Genomic DNA, 13,681 nt, shown 5'->3' on the forward strand with positions numbered 1-13,681 from the left:
CTTCGTCTTCTTTGTTCCACACATCTGCCAGTCTGTCTATGAAAAGTTTCATCCAACCAAAATACAGCCTAAAAACCACCTTCCAAAGCTCCACGCCTCTGAAACATTCATGCCATCTGGAGTTCACACAGGGAACTCATATGCACAACATATGTATCTTCTAGGTTACTCTTACCTCATGTGTTATAGAAGTTTCTGAACATGTCACATGTTATCACAAAGATTCCTAAAAATATTACAAAAGAAAATAAATTCTTCTGGACTGATAAAAAAATCATTTATTTCCTTTGGGTAGTCCACCAGGGAACATAATAGCCTCCTGACCAACGAGCACTGGAAGATGTGGAACAGGTGAAAGCCTGGAAGTAACTGAAAGGACAATAACTGGATGCATGATCCCATAAAAGGAATGCGACAAAGATTTTTTTTTTTACTTTTATTTTTACTTTTAGTCTGGCTTTGTGAGGTCATACTGAGTAAGACAACAGATGAAGGGAGTTGCTTGTATGTTATGTGGCTGTGAATTCATAGAAATAAATGTCTGCACGTAATTGTTCATTTCCAGACTCTACTAAGACATCAATGGTGCTGTAATGTTTTGTGTTACTTCATGAGAGGGGAAGTACACAAAATGAGGGACCAGAGCCAGTGTTAATATGTCACAGATTTGGCAAATATTGCAGCACGGAGACACAATCCATGGTCTTTCAAGATATGCAAGGGCATCTGTGTGCCCCTAGGTGGGCGATCTTTCAACAGAAGCCCGACACTCATGACAGACATTGTGTTTCGCTTCATGGACTTTGATGTTCCGGATAGGTCTGGATACACAGCAGATTTCCTGGCTACCTGGTTCACATATGACCTATATAGAAGTCGGTGTTTTCATGGACACTTCTTTTCCAAGTCGTGAAGTCCAGGCCCATTCTTCTCACTAAAAAGGGAGGCTGATGTCATACAATCCCATCATATCCTTGGATTCCACACTTCTTGCCTGCAATCTGGCAGCCAAAGGTCAGGGCTTCCTGAACACTCTTACCTAAAAGCAGCACAGGGAGAAGTATGAAATAACCACAGACGCACAACAACATGACCACCCAAACCACCATTTTAGGGGAAGCTACAGGCAGAGAAAAGGGGAACGGTAAAATGAGGATATCTACTAGAAGAAACTGGCACAAGGGGCTACTACTACACCTATGTATTGTTTAGCAATGTAGAGGAAGGGAAGGTCTGACCTCCATCACAACTGATTGCGCTTAAAGAGACCAGAGAGAGCTGATTTTTCAAGATTTTACTTTACACTATACATGCATACATTTTGGGCACAGAGAAGTAGAGTGCTTTGCTCAGATTTTTGGTCAAACTATAAAACCATGGTTTACACTCCAGGACTCTGAGACCCAGGGTTAGCAACTTAGCCACCAGACGACACCGACTCTGGAGTTAAAGGGTTAAGACCGGTAGCGCCACAGAGATTAGGAATAAGGGGCCAGATGTATGTAGTTTAATGATTGCGATTTCTTAATAGCGACTCTTCGCGATTTGCTGTTAGGAAATCGCAAACTGTGATTTTTGGCAGTGTGTTTGACACAGTTGGCGATTTGCAGCGATTCGCAACTGGACCTGTCTCATCAATATTTATGAGGCAGGTTGCAATTTGAGACACACTGTGAATAGCTAGAATCAGAGGGATGGTGGCCTGCTGGGGTCAGCAGACCCCATGTCGTGATTGCTTTTAAATAAAGCAATCTTTGGTTTGTAATGCAGCCCGTTTTTCTTATGGAAAACAGGATGCATTACAAAAGGGAAAACGGAAAAGTTGTATTTTTATTTTTTTAAGAGTAGGCAGTGGCCCATCGGACCACTGCCTTCTCTTCAATTATGTTTGCACTCCCATTCGCAAAGGGGAGGGGTCCCTTGAGGTCCCTTTTCTGTTTGCGAATGGCTTACCACCAACTTGAAGTAACATTCTTACATCCCCCTGGGACTCACTATTAGGAAGGGACCCCTTTGGCACACCCCTTCCTAATAGCGCTTCAGTAACAGGTTAGCAACTCGCAAAATAGGGATGGTACATGGCAAAAAGCCTTTTACCGGTCGCAGATGGCCCAATGGTCTGTTTTTGACCGGTAAAGGGGCTTCATACATCTGGCGCAAGTCTCTCAAAGTCGGCTTTCCTACAACAACGAAGGAGAGGCTGGAGAGAAAGGGGTGAAACAAAGCTCCTCGGAGACACTGAGTGCCACATACCTGCAGAGAGGGCGAATATCACAGATGCATTAAATGTATCCCCAGCTCCCAGCGTGTCCACAATAACATCAGGGGGGAAGGCGTCCGTGTGAATTAATGTTCCATCTGGACCCAGGGCATCGGCTCCTTTCTCTGCCCAGGCACAGATTAGGTGGGCTCTGTTCATACACAATACAAATTCATGCATTATCCAGCCAGTTCTGTACAAAAGCGCTCATTCAGAGACGAGGGACCAACAAAGGTACTTTTCTGTTTGGGTGATTTTGAAGGGTTGTATGGCTTTTTTTAAAGAGATTTCTTTTGTCCCAATATATCAATTCATTTCTTCAAGCTTTTCTATGCTGTTAAGTTATTGGAAAGCCTCTCTTGGCTGCCTTCTTACATATCAGGTGGAAGCGAAACCAGTAAGATAAGGGGGAGGGTGGATATTATGGGATATTTGGGTTATCCATGCTGGACATATTGTTACAGTTAAAAGACCCGGTACAAACTTACAAAGTGCTACACCGAAATCTACAAACTTGTTTTTACAGAAAGTGTCAACTGATTTACACATAGCTGTTTCACATATTTTCCGGAAGGTTGGTCACTGCCTAGGAGTTCTCTTTCTATCCTCTATCCCAATTCCAATCAAAAGTTTTACAAAGTCTGAGAATGAATCATCAAGGACACACAGCCTTCACTCTTTGCCCCAACCCCACTCCCTACTCCATGTGAGCGGAAATGCTACATTTGAAACAAACACATTGAAGGCACTTATGCCGCTTCAGAAACAAAGAAACAAAACATCTAATGGGATTCCAACTAAGCAAGTGAAATGCCAGCTCCACAACAACCTTCATGTTTGATCTCAGGACTGAGAGAAAGGTCATTGTCAGGTGTTCATCTCAGGTCTCCATTTGATCTCCCAGTTGTGGATACAAAACTGAAGAAACTCAACACAGGAGCTGTGAACACTTTAACCACCAGAACAATGTCACAGGTGAGAAAAAGAGACCACAGAAACAGCAAAGGTATGCATTCAAGCCACGTTCACCAACATCACCGACTGTGCCCGCCATTCTCTGGCCTGGGTGGGTCTTCCTTACCCTTTTCTCACGCGGCCATACAGGCCTCGGAGTGCCTCCGGAGCGGAATGAAACCCAAAGTGCTTTGCTACATCCTTGCTCACAAACACCTGTGATGAGAGATAAGGAAGATGAGGAGGTTTCATTAAACACACAGCACCATACTTACACCCCCAGAGCTGAGCTCCTTTTCATGCAGCACACCAGAAGTAGTGGAAATAACAAAGAGCGTAGACCCTGCTCACCTCCCCTGAGACCTCTGCACCCAGGATGGGATCAATGAGTGTGGACATATAGGCATCTACAATCTCAGCTCTCATGTGCGACCTGTTTGTGAGACGCGCCGTGTCAACCATCCTAAATGGCAATGATCAGGACTTTAAACCCACTCCAGACATGTAATGTACTATCCACAATCCAGGGTGCACACATCAAAGAACACACAAAGTGCTGCAGGACTGAAAGACCAGCTTCAGACTGGACATGCTAACGATGCCTCACTGTCAGCGGTAAAGATGGGCTCCTCCACATTGCAGCAGGAGACGTACACCCCTCCTAGTGCTACTTGGCTTGCCTACAGAGTTAGAAATAATGGAACAATAAAAAGTGTGTTCTTCTTCAATATGCTGTCTCAAGTGAGTGCAGACATTTCAGCACCCCCACACAACTTTAGCATACAATATATACAGCCATTGCCTGAGCATTCTTAAGAAGCCTATGTAAGCTGAATATGAATCAAGCACACCACCAGCTAGCCATCCTCAACATTAGAGAATAAGGGGCTGGAAGGTGTCAAAGCTAGGATTTCAGGTGCTGAACAGTCACCTGGAAACATCACATTCAGATCCCTGTGACTGAAGCAGCATTGTGGAAAGCAATCAGCTCTTGCTTCAGCAAGCAGAGAAAGGCTGTCTCCCTTCATGGATACAGGTCTGCTGCAGAGCACGGCAGCAGCCTGATACTCGGCACAGACACTCGAGCCTCAAGCCTGAGCCCACCGAGACTGGGATGAGTAAAAATGCAATGTGGCCACCTGAAAATAAAGGTTTGCGAGGCATTAAAGCATGACTCCTTAGTTGTGTGTACCAGAACTGAAGGCACGCCAGAGGGTATAACTGCACCCCTAAAGACGATGAAGTGAAACCATCTCACTGGAGCACAAAAGCGTAAATATACTTGAAAAAACAATTTAATTTGGCACATCGAGCAATCTACGTGTCAACTTTCACACACCAATGTGTGTGTGTTCCAGTTAAAATCTTAAAGGCATACTTTGTACACGGCTGGCTGCAATGTTCTGCTCCTCAAGGAGAACCTGGAAAGGCGGAAGCCACGGAGGGGCACATCACACATCCAGAATTTCTTTCGCCTGATCTGTGCTCAATACAAGGAAGTCTACAGAGAAAGAAGAGTCTCACGGCTGCGAAGAGCTGACATCAGAGCACAGCCAAGCGGCTCCAAGTGTGTGCTCAGGACAGCGAGGTGACAATTTAAATGAAGAGATACTACAGTCAATGACTATTTCAGGAAGAGTCAATCTGGCACTGTTTTGAACACCCCAGCTCTACAGCACCCTACTGAGCCTTTGGGGAGGGACCTCAACCTAATTCTCCAAATCTTCAATATTACCAACTTTAGAGACATTAGGGAACAGGGAGGACACGAAGGCAACTTGCTGTTAGAGCCTAGACGTTTGGGGTCAGTGTGATGGAGATGCTTTCAGTAAAAGCCCAAAGGCAGATTATATATGGATTTAGCCTTAATTTTGAAATTCCAGATATGTCAACTTCCTCTGATAAAAAATAAATAAATTAATTCATGCATGTAACCCCATGTGGAAAAGCCCGAATAAGGTCACCCACACTTTGGTTACTGGCCGGAAAGCAAATAGAGGTGAAATCCCTACAGCGGAAAGGGATGTTACATTTTGGATAAGACAAGGCACATAACCTAGGTAAGAGCATACAGCGAAAATAACCAAATCTATACACTTTCGTATTTTAAGCGCTGGTTAGATCGCACCTTATAGAACCCATTAACCATCCTCCATCTTAGCATACAATCGCATTGTGCTTGTCACTTACAAAGTCTCCATATCCGAAGAGTTGATAGAGGTCTTCTCTCTCTTTCTCGATCTCCACAGAGGTGGTTATCTTCTGGCCTTCGGGACAGGTTTTGTTGTAGTTGTCCACTCTTTGAATCATCTTCACCTGCTCACCAGCATTCCTTCCCTTTAGTCATAAAGAAAAGTATCAGTTATTGCAACCAGATTGCTGTAGACCGGCATACGGGCATGCTCCAAAACCTTAAGTGATTAGATGTTTATCCTATTTCAAATTCCAGTGCTATTTTGATGTGTATCCACACAAAACAAAGCATCTTTGTATTCCATGGGCTCTATATGGACTGATATATCTAAGAGTCCAAATCTTCGGTCACAGAAGCACAGCATTGCAAATCGAGGGTGGGATTGAAGAGACTGGAGATTCAAATGCCCTTGAGTGGTAGTAACCAGTGAATGGTTCGCGAAAGAACCACTACGAGTAAGGAGTCAAGAAAATATGCATTTGTAAGACAGAATTTCCAAATAATGTAACGAGGAGGAGCAGTACTTACTCACCTAAGAAATTCTAACTCATAATTCCCTCCATCTCAAAAGCAAAGCCATGCTCACCCAGCCTACGTTTTAGGAACAAACCAACAGCCCACTCCACGGATATAATCGTAAGCATTCCCAAGTCATGAGTTTAGGAATTTTCTCACCTGACAGCTAATAATAATAATATTATTAATAATAATAGCCACAATTGGGACTGCCTGATCAAGGAAGCTAAGATTGCAACTGTGCCGGATACCTGGGACAGGCGAGTGTGGTCCGCAGCCTGGTGTCCCGCCTGCCCCGTGCACCACCCTCCCCCCTCCGGCCGGGCCCCGCTCGCTTGCGGACACACCTGCAGACCACGTAGTTTGGTTCACATCACTGGGCAAGTTGTATTGTTTAATATGTTAAGATTGTTCACTTCAGCACTTGAATTAGTCAGGTACCTGAGAGCCTAGAGTCGAACCTATTGGTGTATGGCCACTCGGCCTTCTGAACACACCGCACGAACCAGAGAACCGCTGGTAACTCACACTGTGCTTGTCTTTTCTATACACAGAGTAAGCGAGGGTTCATCATCAGTGTGAGGCGCATGCTGAAGGATAACAGTGTATGTTGGTTAAGTAATGCTCGTCATGAACATGTGACCAATGAGACTAACAGTAAAGATGATCCTGTGACTAGGACGCTGTACCAAGCAAAATACCAATAAATAAAAATGTTACAAATAATAATAATAGCCACAATTGTGCAATTTCTAATTGTTTAAAAAATGGATGGTAATATCATTCAATTTAATGGTACCCACAAATGATCATATAGCATTAAAGAACAAGATCTGCTCACTTGAAGTCCATTCACTGAAAATCTACAGCTTTGAGGAACAGAACCGGAGAGTTTTTGTAATGTTACAGCTCAGAAAGTGATGATTCCTTAGAGTCAGCCACCATTAACTACACATCCTAAGGGCCTACTTGTCTGAGACAGTCCCTCATCCTCTCATGCTGAGCTTGTACATTGCTCATAGTTGATGCAATCCATGCAACTGTGTGGAGACTTGCCTGTTCACCCCAGAAAAGTAACTTTATGAACCATAACCTCACCACTACTAAAAACCCCGCTAACTTGACACACACCTTGTGAATGCATTCCCATTGACCTGCATCACTGAGATGAACACGGTTTAGAAAGGCCATAGTCCTTTTGAGCAAAAACACACAATACCTTTTACTGTTCTCAATGATGCAATCCCTTGCGTGACAGTTACAAATATGCTTACCTCCCAGTGGATCCACTTGTATTGGGAAAGCTCCACTTTTTCGAAATCCTCTGCAGAAACATCAGGCAGATTTCTATTACAGGAAAAAATAGATGTAAATTAAAGTCAATATGCCCACATGTAGCTTACTCAGGGTGTGCTTGTATATTTTAGGGCAAGTTCACAAAGCTTTGTCCCCATGAGTAAGTATATGTTACTCAGTGAAAATCAAGAGTAGGTTTCAGCTACTTACAAAAACTTTGTGAATCAGGCCCTGTATGTTCATATGTTTGTGGGAGAGGGCGTGCATCTTCTGCTCACTGGTCTGCCTGTTTTTCATACTGAATAAGAGTTTATGACAATGTGTGTGTACAACTGTCCTGTGTTTCTTGTCTCTCTGTATTACTGCAGAGGGGGTTCTATGCCTCTTCTCTCATGCTTACAAATGTCCTTGAACAGATATGTGGTTGTCCATCTAAGCAGGTCTTTATTATAGAAGAACTGCCCACTGCCAAGGGCCCAACTGGTTGTAGAAGGGCCCTGAACCCGAATGATATGCCCAGAAGGTTACAAAATCACCCATAGAGACCGCACCAACAAACCAGGAGGAGGTATCGCCATAATACACAAAAACACCATCAAAATTTCCAACGACACTCTAGACAATGCAGAACACCTACGCTTTCAAATACACATCAACGCCAACACCACCCTTAGAGGAACACTCATCTACAGACCACCAGGACCCCGCCCCCCATTCTGTGACACCATCGCCGATACCATCAGCTCCCACGCCCTCACCTCCACAGGCTACATACTCCTTGGTGACCTCAACTTTCAACTGGAAAGCACCCACAACTGCAACTCCACAGCCCTGCTGGACAACCTCACGAACCTCGGCCTCAAGCAACTGGTCACCTCACCCACCCACTCAGTGGGACACACGCTAGATGCCATGTTCACCTCCAGCAGCCACATCACCTTCACTTACACCACCAAAATCCACTGGACTGACCACTACTGCGTCCACTTCTCCTTCATGAAACCCACCACCAACACACTACACCCTACCGCAAGTGGAACAAGATCTCCAAAGAACACCTGATCTCCAACCTCGCACAAGGTCCAGCTCCCATCACCAACGACCCCAACACCGCCGCCCACAACCTCACACGATGGCTAGAAACCTGCGCAAACTCCCTTGCCCCTTTGAAAACAAACAACAACACCCTCACCATAAAGACCGCCCCCTGGTTCACCACAGAACTCCAGTCTTCCAAACGAGAATGCCAAAAAATTGAGAAAGCCTGCCGCCAAGAACCCTCAATGAGCAACTTCTCCGCCCTCAAAACAGCCATGCGCAAACACCACCAACTCATCCGGACCACCAAACGGTCCTTCTACAAAGAACGCATAGACAACAATACACGCAACAGCAAGGAACTCTTTGCCATCATCAAAGAACTCACCAAACCCAAATCCTGCACCATCGACCCTCCACACTCCCAAGACCTCTGCAACTCCCTCTCCAACTACTTCCACCCCAAAATCGCAGACATACACGACAGCTTCACATCATCAGCACCCACCATCACCACCACCGAAACAACCAACACCACAACACCCTGCAGCACCGACCGACTAAACACCTGGATCCCCACCAACGACGAAGAAATCGGCAAAACCATGAACTCCATCCACTCAGGCTCCCCAACAGACCCTAGCCCCCACCACATTTTCAACAACGCCAGCCAAATCATCGCTCCCCAGCTCCGTGCCGTCATCAACAGTTCCTTTGACACCGCAACCTTCCCAGATACTTGGAAGCACGCCGAAGTCAACGCTCTTCTCAAAAAACCCAAAGCAGACCCTGAAGACCTCACAAACTACCGACCCATTTCTCTTCTCCCCTTCCCCGCAAAGGTCGCTAAGATGATAGTAAACGCGCAACTGTCTCGCTTCCTAGAAGAAAACAACATACTCAATGCCTCCCAGTCTGGATTCCGCAAGAACCACAGCACTGAGACCGCCCTCATCGCCTGCACAGACATCAGGACCAAAGTGGACAAGGCGAGACCGTAGCCCTCATCCTCCTAGACCTCCCTGCAGCTTTTGACACTGTATGCCACCAAACCCTCGGCGCACGCCTTTTTGATGCCAGAATTCGCCACAAGGCCCTGGACTGGCTCACCTCCTTCCTCTCCGAAAGAACCCAAAGAGTTTGCCTCCCTCCTTTCCGGTCTACAGCCACCAAGATCATCTGTGGGGTCCCCCAAGGATCCTCCCTCAGCCCCACCCTCTTCAACATCTACATGGCTCCTCTCGCCAACATCCTCTGCCCCCACGGCATCACCATCATTTTATACGCTGACGAAACCCAGCTCATCATCTCCCTCACCAGGAACCCAGCCGCCGCCAAGACTAACCTGCACGCCGGACTCCTCGACATCGCCAAATGAATGACAACAAGCCACCTCAAATTGAACTCAAACAAAACAGAGATCATCATCTTCGGCCCCAACAAGACAGCTTGGAACGACTCCTGGTGGCCCACCACCCTCGGACCACCCCCCCAACACCCATCACGCACGCAACCTTGGCATTGTACTGGACTCATCTCTCTCCATGACCCAGCAAATCAACGCCATATCATCCTCCTGCTTCAACACCCTTCGCATGCTACGCAACACTTTCAAATGGATTCCTTTAGAAACAAGAAGAACAGTCACCCATGCCCTCATTAGCAGCAGACTGGACTACGGCAACACCCTCTAGGCAGGGACCACAGCCAAGCTTCAAAGAAAACTCCAGCGAATCCAGAACGCAGCTGCACGTCTCATCCTCAACCTCCCTCGCCACGAAAACTTATCCACCCACCTTAGATCCCTACACTGGTTGCCCATCAACAAAAGGATCATTTTCAAAGTCCTCGTCCACGCTCACAAAGCCCTCCACAACACTGGACCGGCCTACCTCAACGAACGAGTAAACTTCCACATACCAACTCGGCAGCTCCGCTCCGCCGACCTCGCCCTCGCTACAGTCCCCCGCATCCAACGCACCACCTCCAGCGGAAGATCCTTCTCCCACCTTGCCGCCAAGACCTGGAACTCCCTCCCCACCAACCTACGCAAGACCCAGGACCTCCTAACTTTCAGAAAGCACCTAAAAACATGGCTTTTCGAGCAGTAACCGCCCCCCCAGCGCCTTGAGACTCTACCGGGTGAGTAGTGCGCTTAAGAAATTATTTGATTGATTGATTGAGTGATATGCCCGAGCCACAAATATAGCCACAAGCATAGCATGCTATAGCAGAAGTAGCCCAAGGACGAAGGGCCACAAGGGCACTTGGCTAGTGCAATAAAGCAAGACAATTCACATGTTCGTTATCATCTGTATTCCAATATTGAAGTATGCTAAACACCCACAGTCTCGGTCAGATCACAATCTACCAATCAGAATTCAGATGGCATTGGCTGAGCCTTATTTAATAATAACTTGTTTGATATATGCACCCGTTGACAAGTCCTAGTCCTGTTGATGGGGCACAGTCTAAGATTAGCCTACAACAGTCCTTCTGCGTGTTAATTTGTAGCTGTGTGAAATGAAAGCTATCTACAGCCGTGGCATGTACTACAGTGTCGCCCACAAAAAAGACAGAGAAAACAATGTACACGGCTAAAGTACTGACTGTAGAATGGAATCCATTATGACGTAACCAAACCTACCAAAAAGTCCCTGAAGCTGAGCACTCCTGGAATTTGAATTGTGATGCTATCCAATACAATATTAAGTGGGAAGAAAGTTTGCATTAACAAGGCAATATTTTTGTACTGCAATATTAGCGTGCACTTGATATTTTCACTTTCTTTATGTATTATGTATGTAGGACATGTATAATGCAAATCTAGCCTAAAAGGAAGTGGAGTGATGTACAGGGGCAAAGGCAGACACAACGTTATTGATTTACAGGAGCAGTAGCTGGTTACTAGATTGTTACTTCATAGTGATGTAGTATTCTTCGAAGAGGTAAGTCTTCAACTCTCTCCTAAATTGGAGTAGCATTTATGAGGTCCTGATGGATATAGGGATGTTATTCTATGTCCTGATTGCACAGGTGGAAAACACCTGTTGCCTGGCTTTTCTTTTTCACACTTTTTAGCCGCACAGCTAGCGGTGTCTTGGTTGGGTGGTATTTCGAGAACCACCAGAGTTGTGAGCTTGTCTGAAAAACAGGTGGGTTGCTGGTCATACTATGTTTGTAGACAATGCAGCTTCTTATGAAGGTGGTGTGGGCTGCCTAGGAGAGCAAGTGGAGTTCCAACAAGATAGTGGTGATGTGACCATAATTTTTCTGGTTCTGGGTGAGACCTGGTGTGTTGTGGAGGACGCCAGAAAAGGATGCCAGTCTGAAGTCTGAGGACACGGAGCAGGTTGTTACCACCATCCAGATCTGAGAGTACAAGGACCTGAACAGCAGTTCTGAAGTACCTTTCTGGAAGAAATGAGTTCACTTACTTTAGAAGAGAATGCTGGAAGCTGCAAGTCTTCGTTTTTAGCAATTAATTCCCTGAGGACGAGGTTGGTGTCAAAGGTGGAGCCAAGTGACTTTGCATTCAGTGAAAGTTGGGGGTGGAAGCTAAGAAGGTTCATGTCATTGAGCCACGTTTGTACTATTTCTTGCTTGTTCTTGTCAAATAACATGAATTCTGTTTTGGTTGGGCCAGTGCTTAATTTGTATTAAAAAAAAAAGTGTCAGGGACCTTGTCAGGAGATAACTGCAGCTTGCTTCACCCATTACCTCTGCCAACACAGCCAACGATAGTACCAACATGACTACTTACCATCACACTCCTGCAAGTGGGACAATTCGGAAATATTCCAGGCCCTCAAAGCCATAAGAATGGCAGGTATTATATTTTTTATGTATATTCAATTAATAAACAACTGTTCTTGTGCTCGTTTGTAAATGAGACAAATAGCGCCATCGTTGACAATTAAGTGCCGATGCCGAGCCCTGGACACCAGCAGCTCACATTTAAACACTGGGTCGAGTTGAGTTTCAGCCAGACACTAAACATCCAGGTCTACATGTGTTGCCGACACTGTTTTGAGAAGCTGGATGTCTAGAACAGAGGAGATTTTAAAGTAATGTGTATCATCAGCATATTGTTGAACTCTGATGCAATTATCTGTCGGTACAGGCCCAAAGAGCACCATGCTGAGGTTTAAGATGACAGGAGACAGTACAGGACCCTGGGGGCTCCGCAGGTAATAGCGGTCTTCCGGGGCCTGCAGGTGAGGATGTGAAAAAAACTGGTGCTGACTGGAAAGGCAGGAGGAGGACCAGTGAAGGACATTGCCAGTGAATCACACTCCAGGGTGTGGATGAGAGTTGGATGGTCGACTGTGCTGAAGGCAGCTGAGAGGTCCAGCAAAATTAGGAGCCAGGGACCACCTTCATCTGTGGTTAGGAGGGCATAGTATACAAACTGTCAGGTAGCAGTCTTCGTGCTGTAGCGTGATCTGAAGCCAGACTGGTAGTCATGCAGGAGATGGATAGCACTGATGTGATCTTGGAGCTGAGGAGAGACTGCTTTTCCATTTTTACTCTACAACATTCTACCGAATGTCTGAGTTCTATATGTTACCATGAAGACAATATTTACTGCTTCTCTGTAGCTGGACACAATCTCGATGTGTCGGGTAAAAAGTAAAACATGCCACCTCCAAGAGAGGCGGGGGAGGACTTGTTAATGCTTGACCCCTATCAGACAGTGTTGATCTGCCGCCCGAAGTGAAATGGAGAGGGAAGGTTAATGTTTGACTCTTATATCAGCCAGAGTGGTACGCAAAAAGTGGACTTGGCACAGATGATTGTTTTGTACTGAGATAAAGTAGGAAAAAGATGTGAGTTCACAACTAATGCAGTTAACCCTTTGCTGGAGATATAGGGTGGAGCATTGCCAAGAGGATATCCGACAGGTACAGTGGTCTAGGCTGCTGTTAATCTACGGAGGGTAATAACAGCAATTGTGAACAGGCACTTGTGAAAAAACTTGTGAACACCTCAACAGCACATGTACCCCTGAACTGTGTGTGAACCCCTGGAAGCATGACTTCTAAAGTAATCCAAACACCCTTCCCTTGTAGCCCAGGTTGAAAGGGTGCTGTTCAGTAACCTTATCTGGACCAGAAGAAAATACTGAACACGAGTTGGATGATAAAGCTCTGGGTTAAATATTCCTTTTCGGTAAATCTTTAAACGGTTACACACTGAAAAGCAACCCTGCACTTGTACCATTACTTGTTAGAGCAAAATCTAATCGATAAACGTTAACATACGTGAACCAGGGTGAAGCAGTAAACATTTACAGGTTACATTTACAGCTTCAAGCATGTAAAAATACTGGTATTTAAAACCAATTCCGAAGTCCTGAGTAAGTAAGAACAGAAAGGACCTACTGATGTGCCCAGCTCCTCTTCTCAGAGAAGTGACACTCC

The 13,681-nt window shown here is 45.7% G+C and overlaps 1 protein-coding gene across 4 annotated transcripts in view; it reads right to left on the minus strand.

Annotated features, from left to right (window-relative positions):
• Positions 1–267: 267 nt before the first annotated feature.
• The window catches only part of KHK (ketohexokinase), a 102,567-nt gene continuing 89,153 nt past the window's right edge, over positions 268–13,681 (minus strand). For all 4 annotated transcript variants that reach the window (XM_069233612.1, XM_069233611.1, XM_069233609.1 and 1 more), the window contains 5 exons: positions 7,199–7,271; positions 5,405–5,551; positions 3,342–3,430; positions 2,254–2,411; positions 268–1,039 (listed from right to left, as the gene is read on the minus strand). In XM_069233612.1, coding sequence (XP_069089713.1) covers positions 954–1,039; positions 2,254–2,411; positions 3,342–3,430; positions 5,405–5,551; positions 7,199–7,271 — 553 coding nt within the window. In that variant the 3' untranslated portion in view covers positions 268–953. The remainder of the gene's footprint in view (positions 1,040–2,253; positions 2,412–3,341; positions 3,431–5,404; positions 5,552–7,198; positions 7,272–13,681) is intronic.

The sequence above is a fragment of the Pleurodeles waltl genome, chromosome 5, assembly GCF_031143425.1.
Source record: "Pleurodeles waltl isolate 20211129_DDA chromosome 5, aPleWal1.hap1.20221129, whole genome shotgun sequence".
Taxonomy (NCBI): domain Eukaryota; kingdom Metazoa; phylum Chordata; class Amphibia; order Caudata; family Salamandridae; genus Pleurodeles; species Pleurodeles waltl.